At 35.0% G+C, this 15751-nt stretch overlaps 2 protein-coding genes across 3 annotated transcripts in view; both read left to right on the top strand.

Annotated features, from left to right (window-relative positions):
• The window catches only part of LOC112641719 (cysteine-rich secretory protein 2-like), a 67378-nt gene that overhangs the window by 5529 nt on the left and 46098 nt on the right, over positions 1-15751 (top strand). The gene's annotated exons all lie outside the window — the stretch shown is intronic.
• On the top strand, positions 6924-12337 carry PGK2 (phosphoglycerate kinase 2). The gene is made up of 2 exons (XM_025418998.3): positions 6924-8586; positions 12188-12337. Exon 1 carries the CDS (start codon positions 7063-7065, stop codon positions 8314-8316), a length of 1254 nt encoding a protein of 417 aa, XP_025274783.1. The 5' UTR covers positions 6924-7062; the 3' UTR covers positions 8317-8586; positions 12188-12337.

Here is a 15751-nt window from a genome sequence, read left to right as displayed (position 1 = left end):
AAAATATGCTTAAAGGTAAATTTTTTAAAAAATTGAAATAGCTTTAGAAAACCACTCCAAAGTTACTAATAAGTTAAAAATAACATTATGATTTTAAACTCTCTGGCTTCTAATGTCTCTTAATAAAATTTCAATTGATGTATTCCTTTTGGAACATCTTTTAAAAATATAACTTTCAGAATACAATTTTCTTGTTACTTAGGATGACAGTATCTATAATTTGGACTTTTCAGGGAAAATGAAACAAAACCTAATCTTAGAAACACATCAATCTTTCTTTTTTTTTTTGGATTACTTTGAACTGGTGATGCTTTGTCTTATTTATTTAGTACTTATAATGTCTTTTTAATAATGTCTTATTAATCTCATTGTAATTGAAGTTCCTATAGCAGCCCTCTCATCAAGAGTTGTCTTATTAAGTGCTTTCCACAATTAATGATTAAAAACAGAGATGTGTAAGAATTCAGAATGTGAAAATTCTTTAAAAATTATCTATTTGTTATTTAGATAATTTAGCCATTTAATCTTGGCCATATTTGTGTGTCCTTTGCATGTTCTATAAAAAAAATCATATTATAAAAACAAAATGTGAAATAATAAGTTTTACATAACAGAATTATTTTAGAAGTAGAGATGACTAGATGGAGAGACAATAGAATGATATACAAAACAAAAAAATATACTTTAAAATGTATGCATTTCTAATCTGTGCATGATGTTACTGTGTGAATTATTTTTAAACTAATCCTGTACTCTGTAAAAAGTTACATTGCATTGCACTGCCCCTATTTAATCTTTTAGAATGATCCTAAGTGCTCTGGGACATTTTTTAGAATGCAAAAATAGTAGTTTGCTGCTAGTATCAAAAGGAAATTTACTACTTCATTTATTATTTAAAAACATTCTTTAAAAGGGAGATTGCTTTATTTTTAATTCATAACAATTAGTAACTAAAATGATTTGAATGACTGTAGGTTATTGGTCAGGTCAGCACCAAAAACTCTGTGTATAACATAATGGAATGTATATTGTAAAGTCGACAGGTGAAGTCAAGATAAACCGCTCCAAAATTTTCAAAGGCATCCTACTAGAAATATTAATGGATTCTACCCATAACATGTATCAATTTTCATAGGATTTTTAAAATATCTCCAACATTTAATAATCTGTAATGAAATCTTCACATGATAGAGTTCAGTCACCATTAAGGGCAAAAGCCCTCAGGCTAGTAGCCATCTAAGGACTTGCTAAAAAAATAGAGGATATTTTCATAAGCAAAACCAAGAAAACTTCCCCAAGAAAGGCAGAATGATGTAAAGGTTTGTAAAAATAGATGAAGACTAGATTTTAAGAAGACATTTCAAATTGACCTGTAAGTGGGGTCATGCCATCAGAATTTTTAATTTGGGGAGAAAATATCTTCAGTGTTTGATGTTGTTACATGACAGAAAAGGAAGCTCAGTGGAGGGCACACTGTGAATTGTCCTTATAAAAAGATGTCAACGCAGGGCAGCATGTTTCATGGTTTGGTCTTCAATACCTAAGAATTACAATTATTGTCTATTAATACTCTGAACAACCAGATCGTATTTATCACTATAATGACTGATTTATTGACCCATGCAGCTTTTTGTGGCAGAAATTATCTCTTTGACATGGATGACTCATGCAAGACTGGACATTTTCATGTAATTTTTTAATTTAAATTCAACAAGCCAATGTATAGTACATACTTGGTTTCAGATGTAGTGTTCAATAACTTATCACTTGGGTATAACACCCCATGCTTATAACATCATGTGCCCTCTTTAATGCCCATCACCAGTACCCCCATCTCCTCACAAATAAATGCAGACCAAAGAATTCAGGTTGCAAAAAAATTCCAAAAATAAATCCTGCACCAGTGAAGTAGTATTGACAGAAAAGATCATGTTTCATTGTGGAGGGAAGTTTAGAAAGTAAACGTGGGGTTGGGAGAAAAGAAGCAATGTGTGAGACAGAAGGAGTGAAAGTGGCAAGGAGGCCTCCCTTGAGGGTCTCCTACACACACTGGCTAGACTTTTCACTCCTACAAGCAACTATTAAACTTTTTTTCTAAAAATAGAAACTCCTTGCTATGCACTGTTAACATCTTCCACAAATAAAACATGGACACAATAAAACACAATTCAAGTGTTTCAAAGTATAAGCTAGTGAAGCATGGTAACCTTGGAATGGTATCAATGGTTCATTAATTTCATCTAAGGTATAATGTAAGTCACTATTAGTGACTTATAAACAAATCAATGAAATGCTATCAATGCCAGAACCATACATATTTAGAAGTTAAATGATGACAAAAATTAAATGTGTTTAAGTATTAAATGAACTCTGCACTTTCTGATTCAACATTTCTATTATTCATAGTAGCTCCTAATATTTAGCAAAAGTTGACTTTCCTTAAAAGCAAATCAGGCTGAGAAAATAATGATTCAGAGTACCTGCGTGGCTCAGTTGATTAAGCATCTGCCTTCGGCTCAGATCGTGATCTCAGGGTGCTGGGATCAAGTTCCACATCGAACTCCCTGCTCTGTGGGGAGCCTGCTTCTCCCTCCTTCTCTGCCTCCCTCTTTCTCTCTGTCTTTCATGAACAAATAAATAAAATATTAAAAAAAAAAAAAAGAAAAGAAAATGGTAGTTCAGGCTTCATTCTGCACTGCTACCTTCTTTGAATCACTCCAGAAATAGGACTCAAGCCTTCTGTTCCATACATTTCCAGGGCAATTTTTTTTTTTAGTTCTAGCTGAAAATGTATAAGGCCTTAGTAAACATACTGAATCTACCTCTAGCTTCTGAAACTTATTTTTAAAGAACACCAACTGTGTATCTTTCTCATGAAACTACAAACACAATATATTCAACTGTGCAAATCTTCCATGTTTGCACTTGGGATTTAAGTGTAACTCCAGAAAATTACATAACTGCACACACAAGTACTACTATAAATTCTAAAAATGTATTATAAGCAACCTCAACTTTAAAAAAAAAGTTGCTCTTTTTTGTAGTCCTGTTCTTCACCATGTAAGTAGAAATATTTAATGACTTCAGGAGAAGTTACTAATCAACAAAATAAACAACATCAAGAAGTTATTTTATTTTTCTAATCATGTAATTTTTCAAATAAACAATAAAATCAAAGAACTTCACAGAAAATACTCATATATGCAACACCCAGATTTTATCAGTAACATTTTGCCACATATGTTTTACCATGTATCCGTCCACATAGCTATCCTTCTATCCATGCATTATATTTGATGCATTTCAAAGTATTTTGCAGATTGTTGAGGATTTTTACAAACACGTAAGTGTAACACAAACTATTAACATTCAGAAATGTATCGTCATCCCAGAAGTTTCCCACATGTCCCCTCAAAGTTCCCGTACTTCTACTTCAGATGCATGCACTCTTATAATTTTTGTTCACTATAGATTAACTTGTTTGTGTTATTTCATATAGATAGAATCACGTTATGCACTCATTTATGAAAGAATTCTTTTAACACCATGATGCTTTTTGAGTTAATAAATACCATGATAATGTTATTGTATGTAAAAGAGTTTGTAAATTTCATTTCTAAGTAGGATTTCAATTTATGACTATTCCTGGAATATTTCAAAATTTTTGGCTACTATGAACATTCCTGTAAAAACTTTGTCATCATATATTTTCAACTATCTCAGATAGACATCTAAGATTAGAATTGATGGGTCACAGGATAGATGTAAGCTGTTGTTGGAAAACTACCTATATTTCCCTTTAATGCTGCCAGTTTTAGCTTCATATATTTTGATGGTCTAGTAGATGTGCAAATGTGTATAATTTTATATCCTCTTGCTATATTGTCTTTTATTAAAATATAAGATCTTTGTTTCTTATGATCCTTTTCCATTTAGAGTCAGTTGTCTAGTATTAGTATAGCTATTCTTGTTCTTTTTTGTCTGCAAACCTCTGTCTTTTAATTAAAGTTCAACCCATTTACATTTAAATTAAGTACTGATAAGGAGGGACTATTTCTGTCATTTGGCTATTTGTTTTTTATATGCCTTATATTTTGTTTGCCCTTTATTTCCTGCATTACTAGGATTTTTTGGTCCTTCTTTAATTTTTGTAGTGAAATTTGTTTTTCAGTTACTTTTATGTATATTCTGTAGCTATTTTTGTTGGTGATTATGAAGGGAAATACCCTTAATATCCTGAAGTTATAAAAGTCTAAGTTAAATTTATTCTAGCTTAACTTCAGTAACACAAAAACTCTGTCCTTTTATATCTGTCCCTACCACTTTCAGTTGTTTCACAAAATTACATCTAAATACATTTTATACTCCCTGACATAAACTATTAATTTTTTTAAATGCGCTAATATCCTAAATCATGTAGAAAACAAAGTGTAGAGTTAGTTATAAACCAAAGTTACAGTAATAGTAGCTATTAATTCAGTTATGGAATTTGAGATAGAGAATTTGTCTTGAAATATCCAGGTAGGTAGGTCCAACTTAATCCGTAACTTCTAAACCACTGAAAATTTTTTCTGGCTAAAAGTCGAAGAAACATGTGGCAGAAGTAAAAATCAGAGATTCCAAGAGTAAAAAAGATAAACAAATTTTTCAATAAGAAGATTACATTTGTGTATGGTTCTTTTTGTCTTCAACTTTATCATTTAGAAACCTTTTTTCTAAAGTTACTTGTGATCTTTTTAATCCCAACACCTTTAGTGGTATTTGCCATATTTTGAAATACAATTTGTCTTGTTTGTCAGAGTCTGCATTCCACTCTGAGAATTCTGAACACCCTGGTCCATTTTATATTACTTGCATTCATTAAAGTTCAGTCTCTATAATGTATAATTTTATGGATTTAGACTTGTACTCAATACTATATTACTGTATAGAAAAGTTTTATCATACTAAAAACCTCCCCTTACATCCCCATAATAGTTGGCCACCTCCATCTTCCTCTAATGCTTGACAAACACTGATATGCTTTCTATCCCTTTGTTTCATCTTTTCTCAAACGTCATGTGAATGGAATTATACAAGGTCTACATACTTTCATGTCCGACTTATTTAGTCAGTAAAATGCATGTAAGTTGTACTCATGATTTTGTGTCATCTATGCAGGAAAATAGCATTTTCCTTTTATTTTAGGAATATTCTAAAATATGTATATTCTGTACCTATTTTTGTTGGTGATTATGAAGGGAAATACCCTTAATATCCTGAACTTATAACTGTCAAAGTTAAACTTATTCCAGCTTAACTTCAGTAACACAAAAAAACTGTAGGTATGGATATAACTACAGCTGTATAGATGTCATCAGTTGAAAAGCATTCTTTTTTAGCAATTGTGAATAAAACTGATCTAAGCATTCATACATAGAAGTTTGAGAGAATATAAGTTTTCTGTGTACTTGAACAAATACCTAGGAGTAGAATCGATGGATTATATTATAAGTCTATGCTTATATTTACAAGAAATTCCCAAACTGTTTTCCAAGTGGCTGTGGCATACCTCATTCTTATCGGCAATAAATGAGTTTCTATTACTATATATCTCTGACAGCACTTATTATTGTCAGAGTTTGGGACTTTAGTTATTACAAGAGTATAGAGTATAATTTTACCATTGTAGTACATATCTAAGAGTGGAATTGCTGAGTCCTATGATAACTCCATGTTTAATATTTTAAGGAAGTATCAAACTGTTTCCCAAAGTGCCTGCACCATCTTGCATTTCTACCACCAATATGTGAGGATTCCAGTATCTCCACATGCCTGTCAACACTTACTGTCTTTTTCGTTATTATAGCCATCTTATTGGGTCATGCCTCAAATATATTTTTGTTGAAGCCTCCATGCTATATACTTAGTTCATTCAGCTTAGGGAAACTGCCATATCAACTAATCACAAAGCCAGTTTTTATTATTAAGCCAATTTGTTATGTTTTCTTTCTCCAAAATAAAATCTCTCACTCATTTTCAATTCAAATAAACATTTTTATCCGCATGGAAATCATTCCTCTTTTCAGCTCAGTTTCTTAGTTATACAAGTGAATGAATCAAAGAGAGAGCTAAAAAGAAAAGTGAAAGGTCTTATAACTTTGTAGTCGGAAAGAAAAGTCACCATCACCTTCAGTATTTTATTGTTATCCTTTTTATCTTATGGGGTTCTCCTAAAGAAGCCACCACGCATTCTCGCAGTAGTCTTAGAATAAACAAGGTAATAAAAACAAATCATTCCCACTCACCATAGACTATATCTAAAGCCAAAGGTAGGTATCAAGCTATACGGCTAACAGAGCATACTATGTTGCCTTTAATAAACAAGGAGTCATAGAACCTGTATTTTTCAAATCACCTATTTATTTAGCACTGGAGTTTTTTATCTCAATATAATTAAGATTTGATGTGGATGAGGCTCTTTTGTTTTGTTTCACTTCATTTCGCTTTAAGAATAAGATCAAGTGTCTAGAGGGATGTGGAAAAAGAGAACCACCAATATTCTTAGACCTCAGAACCCTTCTTTTTTTTTCTTTTTTTTTCTTTTAAGATTTTATTTATTTATTCACGAGAGAGACACAGAGAGAGAGAGGCAGAGACACAGGCAGAGGGAGAAGCAGGCTCCACCCAGAGATCCTGATGTGGGACTCGACCCAGGGTCTCCAGGATCATGCCCTGGGCTGCAGGCGGCGCTAAACCGCTTAATCCAGGGTTTCTTTATTTACCCACCTCTCCCTCCAACCCAGATATCACTACTCCGGATTAGGGCTCTGCACTGGCAGTTTGAATCTGCACGGACCACACATTCCAAATCCAGATTGACAAGACCATTAGCCAATCACAGAGCCAAGTTTCCTTTTCCCCAGTTCAATCAATGTCTGCCCTATGTTAAACAGTGATGAGAAGAAAGGGGCGGGCCAAGGGAAAGGCGTTGGAAAGCACCATCTATCCAGCCTCTCAGCAGCAGTAAAGCGGTTCTTCAGCTTTGAGATCTAGCTTTCAGCTTCTGTCTTTGTAGTCAGAATGTCTCTTTCTAAGAAGTTAACTTTGGACAAGCTGGACGTTAAAGGGAAGCGAGTCATCATGAGAGTAGATTTTAATGTTCCCATGAAGAAGAACCAGATTACAAATAACCAGAGAATCAAAGCTTCCATCCCAAGCATCACGTACTGTCTAGATAATGGAGCCAGGTCAGTAGTTCTTATGAGTCATCTAGGTCGACCTGATGGTGTTCCCATGCCAGATAAATATTCTTTAGAGCCTGTTGCTGCTGAGCTCAAATCTTTGCTGAGCAAGGATGTTTTGTTTCTAAATGACTGTGTGGGCCCAGAAGTGGAGAAAGCCTGTGCCAACCCAGCTACCGGTTCAGTTATCCTACTGGAGAACCTGCGTTTTCATGTAGAGGAAGAAGGAAAAGGCCAAGATTCCTCTGGAAATAAGCTTAAAGCTGAGCCAGATAAAATAGAAGGCTTCCGAGCATCACTATCCAAACTAGGGGATGTCTATGTCAATGATGCTTTTGGCACTGCTCATCGGGCCCACAGTTCTATGGTGGGAGTGAACCTGCCTCAGAAGGCATCTGGATTCCTGATGAAAAAGGAGCTGGATTACTTTGCCAGAGCCTTAGAAAACCCAGAGAGACCCTTTCTGGCTATACTTGGTGGAGCTAAAGTGGCAGACAAAATCCAACTCATCAAAAATATGCTGGACAAGGTCAATGAGATGATAATTGGTGGTGGAATGGCTTTTACCTTCCTTAAGGTACTCAACAACATGGATATTGGTGCATCGCTCTTTGATGAAGAGGGGGCCAAGATTGTCAAAGACATCATGGCTAAAGCCAAATCAAATGGTGTGAACATTACCTTTCCTGTTGACTTTGTCACCGCTGACAAGTTTCAGGAGGATGCAAAGGTTGGCCAAGCTACCGTAGCATCAGGCATACCTGCTGGCTGGGTGGCTTTGGACTGTGGTCCTGAGACCAACAAGAGATATGCTCAAGTTGTGGCCCAAGCCAAGTTAATTGTGTGGAATGGACCCGTGGGGGTATTTGAATGGGATGCCTTTGCTAAGGGAACAAAAGCCCTCATGGATGAAATTGTGAAAGCCACTTCCAGGGGCTGTATCACCATTATAGGAGGTGGAGACACTGCTACTTGCTGTGCCAAATGGGGCACTGAAGATAAGGTCAGCCATGTGAGCACTGGAGGAGGAGCTAGTCTGGAACTCCTGGAAGGTAAAGTCCTTCCTGGAGTGGAAGCCCTCAGCAACTTGTAATTGACAATATTCCTTTCCATTATTTCCTATCCATGCATGGGCTTTAATTCAACTTAGTGCTTTACATTTTAACTTGAATTTATTTATAATTTACCTCTATACCAAGGCCTAGACAATGACCAAGTGATCAACTATCAGGAACTCTCAACATCAATACAACAACACAACTCATTTGGTTCTGTCACACATTTGCCTGCTCTCTTCAAGATCTCATTTGAACTTCACTGTTGTGATTTGTAGGAAGGATATACTCTTACATTGCATATTAAAGTGAGTTGAATAAGCTTAAGCTCTCTTTTATTTTTAATTTCACTCCAGCTTTAGCATTCTTTTGCTACTTGAAACAAGATAAAACTCAAGTTGTTGCAGAAGGGTGGAGTAGAAGCTAACAAACTTTTAAACAATAAAAGTGCCCAAATAAATCAAGAAAAATAATTGCATTTAAGAACTCATGGATAACAAAGCTCTGCTAAAAGGAAGTTTCTTACTAAATAAGAAGGGAGAGAAATGACAGGTATTTATCAAACTCAAGAAGTTAAAAAAAGGAAAGAAATTAAACCCAAGAAAGGAATTATGTCTGTGTGGGGATGCACAAGAGTAAATATATATATATATATATATATGGGAGCTACAAATTAAATCCAGATTTTAAATAATAAGTAACTGTTTTATTTTTAAAGCAGATACTGTTTAATAGATTTTTATTTATTATTTATTAATATATTATTATTGTAACTAAAAAAATCTTTAAAAATATGTGTATAGTCATGAAAAAGAAAGAGATATAAAAACTCTTCCATATTAGGAAGTAGAATAAGAAAATACTCAGAAATGCAAAAGAAACGAAAACAGTTATCGGAAAACATTTTGCCTAGTTCTGTAGACAAAGAGCTGGCATCGGGCAATGCTGTTAACAATTAAGAGTAAAAATGCAGAGTAATTTATCCCAGTTATAATGACCTATGTCCCATAGCACCAGATCAATTCTATAAATTCAACATCTTGAATGATTAAACTTAAATATAATCTTAATACATGTGAAACTTCAAAGGAAAATATTAATAATTCCATTGTAATCCCATAGAAGATATAATATATGGTATTTGGTACTGACTTAAGTCAAAAAGAAAACCAAAATTATTGTAATTGAAACAAGATTATAGCATATTATTCTCTTGCACAAAAGTCCAGGGCAAATAGGTGGACTCTTCTCCATGAAATCATCTAGAAAAGCAAACTAGTGACACAAATCTTTTACTGTCAATAAATACATCTCTGTATGTGAGGTGTCTGTCTGCACTTCTATATTTGATATCCAGTCCAAGGGAGAACTTAGTGAAAGGCAATGTTTCTTTTGCATACATGACCCAAAAGTTTCAGGAATTTTTCTTCTGTTGGCTATTATGCATTCTGTTGTCAATTAGTTGTGTGATGAGGCCGATTTTCCAAGAGAGACTTGGGAATGTATTCTCTGTAGCTGGGTGCCTTGTACTCAACTAAAAAAACAATAGATTCTATTGCTAAAAGGAGGTGGAGGGGTGATAAATACTGAGAGGACAGTAATGTCTTCTGATAGACTATCACTCTGGCCACCCCATACCCATGTACAAGAATCTGTGTGTCTTTCCTGCATAAAGAAAACATACTTTCTCCAAGAAGTATCAAAGGTCTTGTCCAGTTACTGCATCCTCCTCAAAGTTGAGTATCTCTGGGTGATTCACAATCTTTTCCATGTGATCCAGTGGGGAGCCCAACAGTCTGGTGAACGGAAAAGGGGAGTCATTTATTTTTCTCCTTCCTCTGACACCTGTACGCACTCAACATAAAAGGGTGGAAGAGAAATAGGAAAGCTGCAATTAAAAACCCTCACCTGAAAAAGTCATTTGTTAACCACAATTGTGAAATAAATGGTGCTGGCTCAGAATTTCAAAAGCTCTCCGATCTGGCAAGAACTTCCGTAGTTAGACTGGTTTCATTCTCTGGGAGGAAGTTTATTATTCATTGTCCTTTCTTCACCCCACATTTGGTCACCTGGGAAATTTTCCTTGTTTCCTAATCTTCCATGCCATCTCAGAAGCAGATGTTGGGGAGTTGGGCCACATTATGACACTGCACAGCTCTTTTGGCTTCCTCTCTGCTGGTGCAGTTATGAGAAATCAAGGATTTCTTCATATATTACACAGTTGAAAACCTTTAAAGGCCAGGCTACTGACTTTTCAACTTTGTGAAAAATCCAGATCTCTGTGTGAAAGAAGCTCACCCAAAAATGTCTTCTAATTTTGTTTCTTCCTCCTCTGGGCTCACTTCTTTTTCTTCATTTTAAGACCTGTGGGCCTCTAAAAAAAGCAGGCAGGAGTGGGAAGGCAACACCTATAACCTGATATTTGCCCATGATGCCTCATATTTTTGGCTGAGAAGTCCAAATAGGAGCCCTTTGAGTAAAACTGTGATAGTCTTTCTCTTGTGGTCTGTGGGACTAGGACAGTTAGCTTTTCCAATCATGAGAGAGCTCACTTGCCTGGTGTATTAGCCAATTGATGTTTAGGCAACAAGGGAGATTGTTCCTGGATATGCACATTATTTTGTTGTAGCATTTTGCTTAAAACAGCTTGTGACAACTGATATTCTGCCTCTTTTTTTTTTTATTTATTCATGAGAGACACACATAGAGAGAGAGGCAGAGACACAGGCAGGAGGAGAAGCATACAGGGAGCCTGACGTGGGACTGGATCCTGGGTCTCCAGAATCACGCCCTGGGCTGCAGGTGGCGCTAAACCGCTGAGCCACCCGGGCTGCCCATTCTGCCTCTTTCTAAACACTTTCTCTGTAGCTTTAGGCTCTATAGAAATGTGTTCTCCCTACCACAATCCCATAGGCAGTCGTTTTTACCAAATGCCACTGCAGAAAAATGATCAGCACCTTCCAGTCTTCATGCCGCTTCACTCACTTCCTTCCACCCAACACCTAAGCGAATGCCATGTTTTAAGAGTTTTTTAAAGGCATCAACCTATTTACAGGTAGTAATTTCTACATTAGTTAGTCTTTAGACTAGTGCTTTTCACCAGAGACAATTTCTTCTTATAGAGGACATTTGCCAAAAAATGGAAATATTTTTGTTAGTCACAACTGCGATGAGAAGAGGTAGTATAGGCATCTTGTAGCTGTGGCTAAGCATGCTACTAAACAACCTATACCACACAGCACAACCTTCACAACAAAGCACGATCTAGCCCAAAATGTCAACATAGAAATTTCTTTCTTTCTGATGTGACATTCTAGAGTCCTTATGAGTAAGTAGACATTTCTTGAGCTTTTCCAAGGACTCAAGCTAGCCAGATGTCTCTGTTAGCACTGGCACCTGGCTTTCATCTCTACCAGCAGGAAGATCAATTGTTGACATTTTCCAGCCAACTAGATAAAGAGGAATCCAGAGCAAGCCTCATGTCTTTGAGAAAAAGAACTAGAAGTTCCTTTGAACTTTGCAATGTGATCCTATCTAGCTCACAGGGACAAAGGCAATGCATTCTTTGGGTGAAAATGGGCTCAGTTAAACTATTACTAGAAAGTAAATAAAAGGTGAATTTAAGACATCAAACAGAAAGACCTATTAAAAACTTTACAAGACACTAGAATATCTTGGAGATCATGCTTTTTTTTTAATAACAATTTTTTTATTGATGTTCAATTTGCCAACATACAGAATAACACCCAGTGCTCATCCCGTCAAATGCCCACCTCAGTGCCCGCCACCAATCACCCCCACCCCCCGCCCACCTCCCCTTCCACACCCCTAGTTCGTTTCCCAGAGTTAGGAGTCTTCCATGTTCTGTCTCCCTTTCTGATATTTCCCACTTATTATGCTTTTGTATAGGATTTAGCCTAAGACAAAGAAGAATGTTTAGAGAACAAGAACATTTCATGGAGAAAAAAATTATGAAGTTAAAATGACTTAAGAAGACAATGAGATTGAAAATAAGTTGAAAAGAGGGGAAAACAAAAACAAAAACAAAAATACCCAGAGGTGAGAAATTTAAGTACTGCCAGTACAAAATATCAAATGGTGTTAGAGCAGATAAATAAATAAATAAATAAATAAATAAATAAATAAATAAATAAAACTGTAGGGAAAAGAATCAGTGCCTTGAATTAGAAGATTGGGGAGAAAAACTGAATTCACTGCAAACCTAGAAAGTATGAAATGTGTATACACATACACACACACACATACTTACAAATCACATACATACATGCACAAAATATATATATATTTACAAAAAACATTTTAGAGATGCCCAGGTGGCTCAGGTAGTTAAGTGTCTGACTCTTGATTTCAGCTTAAGTCATGATCTTCATGATCTTAGGATTCTGAGATCAAGCTCCACATTGGGCTTCATTAAATGTGGAGCCTGCTTGGATTTCTCTCTCTCCCTCTCCCTCTGCCCCTACTCGCTGCTCACACTTTCTTTCTCTTTCTCTCAAAAAAAAAAAAAAAATTTGTGTGTGTGTGTGTATATATATATTTATATATATGTGAAACTTTCACATTTATTCTATATATGTATATTATATATACACATGATATATATGTATATTATATATATACACATAATACATGTATTATATACATGTAATATATGTATATTATATATTATGTATTATATATACACACATATATAATATATAATATACATATGTAGAATAAATGTAATTGAAATTTTATTTTTTTATTTTTTTAACTTATTTTAATTTTTTATTTTTTTTATTCAAATTCCAGAAAGTTAACATAGTTTTAGGTATAGAATATAGTGACTCAACATTTCCATGCAGCACCTGGTGCTTATCAGAGCAAGTGCATTCCTTAGCCCCCATTACCTATATAACCTATATAACCTATATTACTATATAACCTATAGTCACATTTTGTAATTATATACACTAAAATTATATACACTAAAAATACTTAGTTTTCTACTTTGTAAACCAATTTAGAAAAGAAATTTAAAATGAAGGTGTTACCATAAGATAGTGGGATTGCCTTGGGTTTTGGGTTCAAACTGAAAGTGTGAGACTTACTTGTTTCCTCCAAGGTTGCGACTTGACTTACTTAATTCATATACTTGGAGATTACTATTCACTTATTTTCTGCGAGCTTTTTATTTAAAAAAACTTGTATATAAATATCTGATTTCAAGCAACATTAGTTAGTAAAAAAAAGCAACATTAGTTAATAAAGCTGTGAAGAAATTATTTTTTAAAAAATGTGCTAGATTTCATGGCTTTATCATTCCATTAACTTTGCTTTTAGGTAATTTCATATTTTAATTAGTTATTAGGAGTCTCCTAGTGATTTTAGCAAAGCTTATGTTTCCTAACTCAATGTGTTGATAATAAACCAAGAAAGATGGGAATGCCTGATTAAAAAAACAAAAAGGAGTGAAATAATTGGGGAATAACTAATCAGAAAAGCATATGAGTTTATATACAAAAGAAGATAGTTTAGCTGTTATCTCCTTACTTTGTAGATCCCAAGATTCCTTTCCCTACCTTGTAGTTTGGAAACTTTCTCCAGACAATAAATAGGGCAACTGTGGGGTCATCTTCTTTGTTCTTCCTTCGTGTTGTTTCACAGATTCTGCCTGTTTTTAGCTGTTCAGACAGGACAGTTTATCTACTGCTGCTATTCCGTCTTTATCAGAAAACTTTCCAAGTTTTACACTAATAATCTTTTTAAGATCCAGCTGAGTTGTAGATATGTTAACTTGTTTTTAAATTTGTCATCCTTTCTTTTCTAAAAGTCTTTTTTTATAAAGATTATTCATTTATCTATTCATAAGAGAAACACACACACACAGAGAAACAGAGAGGCAGAGACACAGGCAGAGGGAGAAGCAGGCTCCTTGCAGGGATCCGGATGTGGGACTCAATCCCAGGTCTCCAGGATCACACCCTGGGCTGAAGGCAGGCACTAAACCGCTGAGCCACCCAGATGTCCTCATCCTTTCTTGTCTAATATTGGTGAGAAAATATTTATCTTCTTGGTCAGAGTCATTTGGTGTTTTTTTTTTTTTTTGGAGTGGGTCTTAAAAATATATATATTATAAATTATTATATTATATATATATATATTAGAGCAGTTTTAGGTTCATAACAAAATGGAACAGGAAATACAGAGTTTCCATGTACCCCTGTCTCCACACACACACAAACTCCCCCACTTGTCAATATCCAGCAACCAATTGGTACATTTGTTATAATCAATAAACCTCCAATGAACTTATCATCAATGAACCTACTCATTCTTATTTCCAAAGTTTTATTACATTAGGGTTTATTATTCTTGGTGGTGTATGTTCTAAGAGTTTTGACAAATGTGTTATCATATGTATCCATCATTATAATATACCATATTGAATAGTTTCACAGACCTAAAAATTCTCTGTGCTCTATTTAACCCTTCCTGCCCTCTAAGTTCTGGCAAACATTGAAATTTTTTTTTCTTTTTTTTTTTTTTTTTTTTTTACTGTCTCCATAGTTTTGTCTTTTCCAGAAGGTCAGATAGGTAGCAACTTGATATATTGGCTTCTTTCTCTTAATGATATGCATTTAAGTTTCCTCCATATCTTTTGATGGCTTACTATCTCCTTTCTCTTTAGCTTTAAATAATCCATTGTTTGGATGTATTACAATTTGTTTAACCATTCACCTACTGAAGAACATCTTGGTTGTGTCTCAGTTTGGGCAATTATGAACAAAACTGCTATAAACATCTGTGTGCAAATTTTTCGGTGGAAAAAGACATGTACTAAGTAAAAGGAACTGTGATGAATAGGCCTTCAGTAATATCCTGGTAAGGTGTGGGAATTATTCTATAGTCCTATAATTGAGTGTTAGTCTTTTAGTGAGTATATGGCTCTGAGTTGTTTTGTTTTCAACCCCTTTGGTGGTACAGGATGGCCACAGGAGGCAGGAGATAGTATAAAACTTACTTATGTGGAAGACTAGAACAAGCTAAGTTGAATTTTTCCCTTCCTTCAAGTCAGTTAAATTCTGATAAATCCCCAGTAAGTTAGGCTCTGGTAAAATTATTTCTCTTGAAGACAGGCTTTATCAAGTAGATCAGAACATCAGACCTATTTTGAAATAGCTACTTTCCTCCTACCTCCAGCCAGAAAGTCTGAGGGGATTTTTCTCAGATCTTTACTATGAGGACTTGATAGAGCTTCTGTAGTTAAAACACAAAAGTGCGTGTGGGAGCCCCTAGCCACTGGGTTCCCCTGGAGTCTTCATCTTTCATGCTTGTCTACACTGAGCCTCTGGAATTCAGGTTCAGTCCCAGTTTTGCTATTGTGGTACTGGTTTCTGTGGGGTTCTTTTGTAGTGGATTTCCACTCTGGTAAACTGTGAGATTATCTGTATTTATCTGTCTGTCTTCTCT

The sequence above is a fragment of the Canis lupus genome, chromosome 12, assembly GCF_003254725.2.
Source record: "Canis lupus dingo isolate Sandy chromosome 12, ASM325472v2, whole genome shotgun sequence".
Lineage (NCBI taxonomy): Eukaryota > Metazoa > Chordata > Mammalia > Carnivora > Canidae > Canis > Canis lupus.
The sequence above is the reverse complement of the archived record's forward strand: the minus strand, read 5'-3'. Positions and strand labels throughout refer to the sequence as shown.

Excerpts from the sequence above, each read along its gene's own strand:
- PGK2 (XM_025418998.3), top strand. The coding sequence starts at position 7,063 with ATGTCTCTTTCTAAGAAGTTAACTTTGGACAAGCTGGACGTTAAAGGG.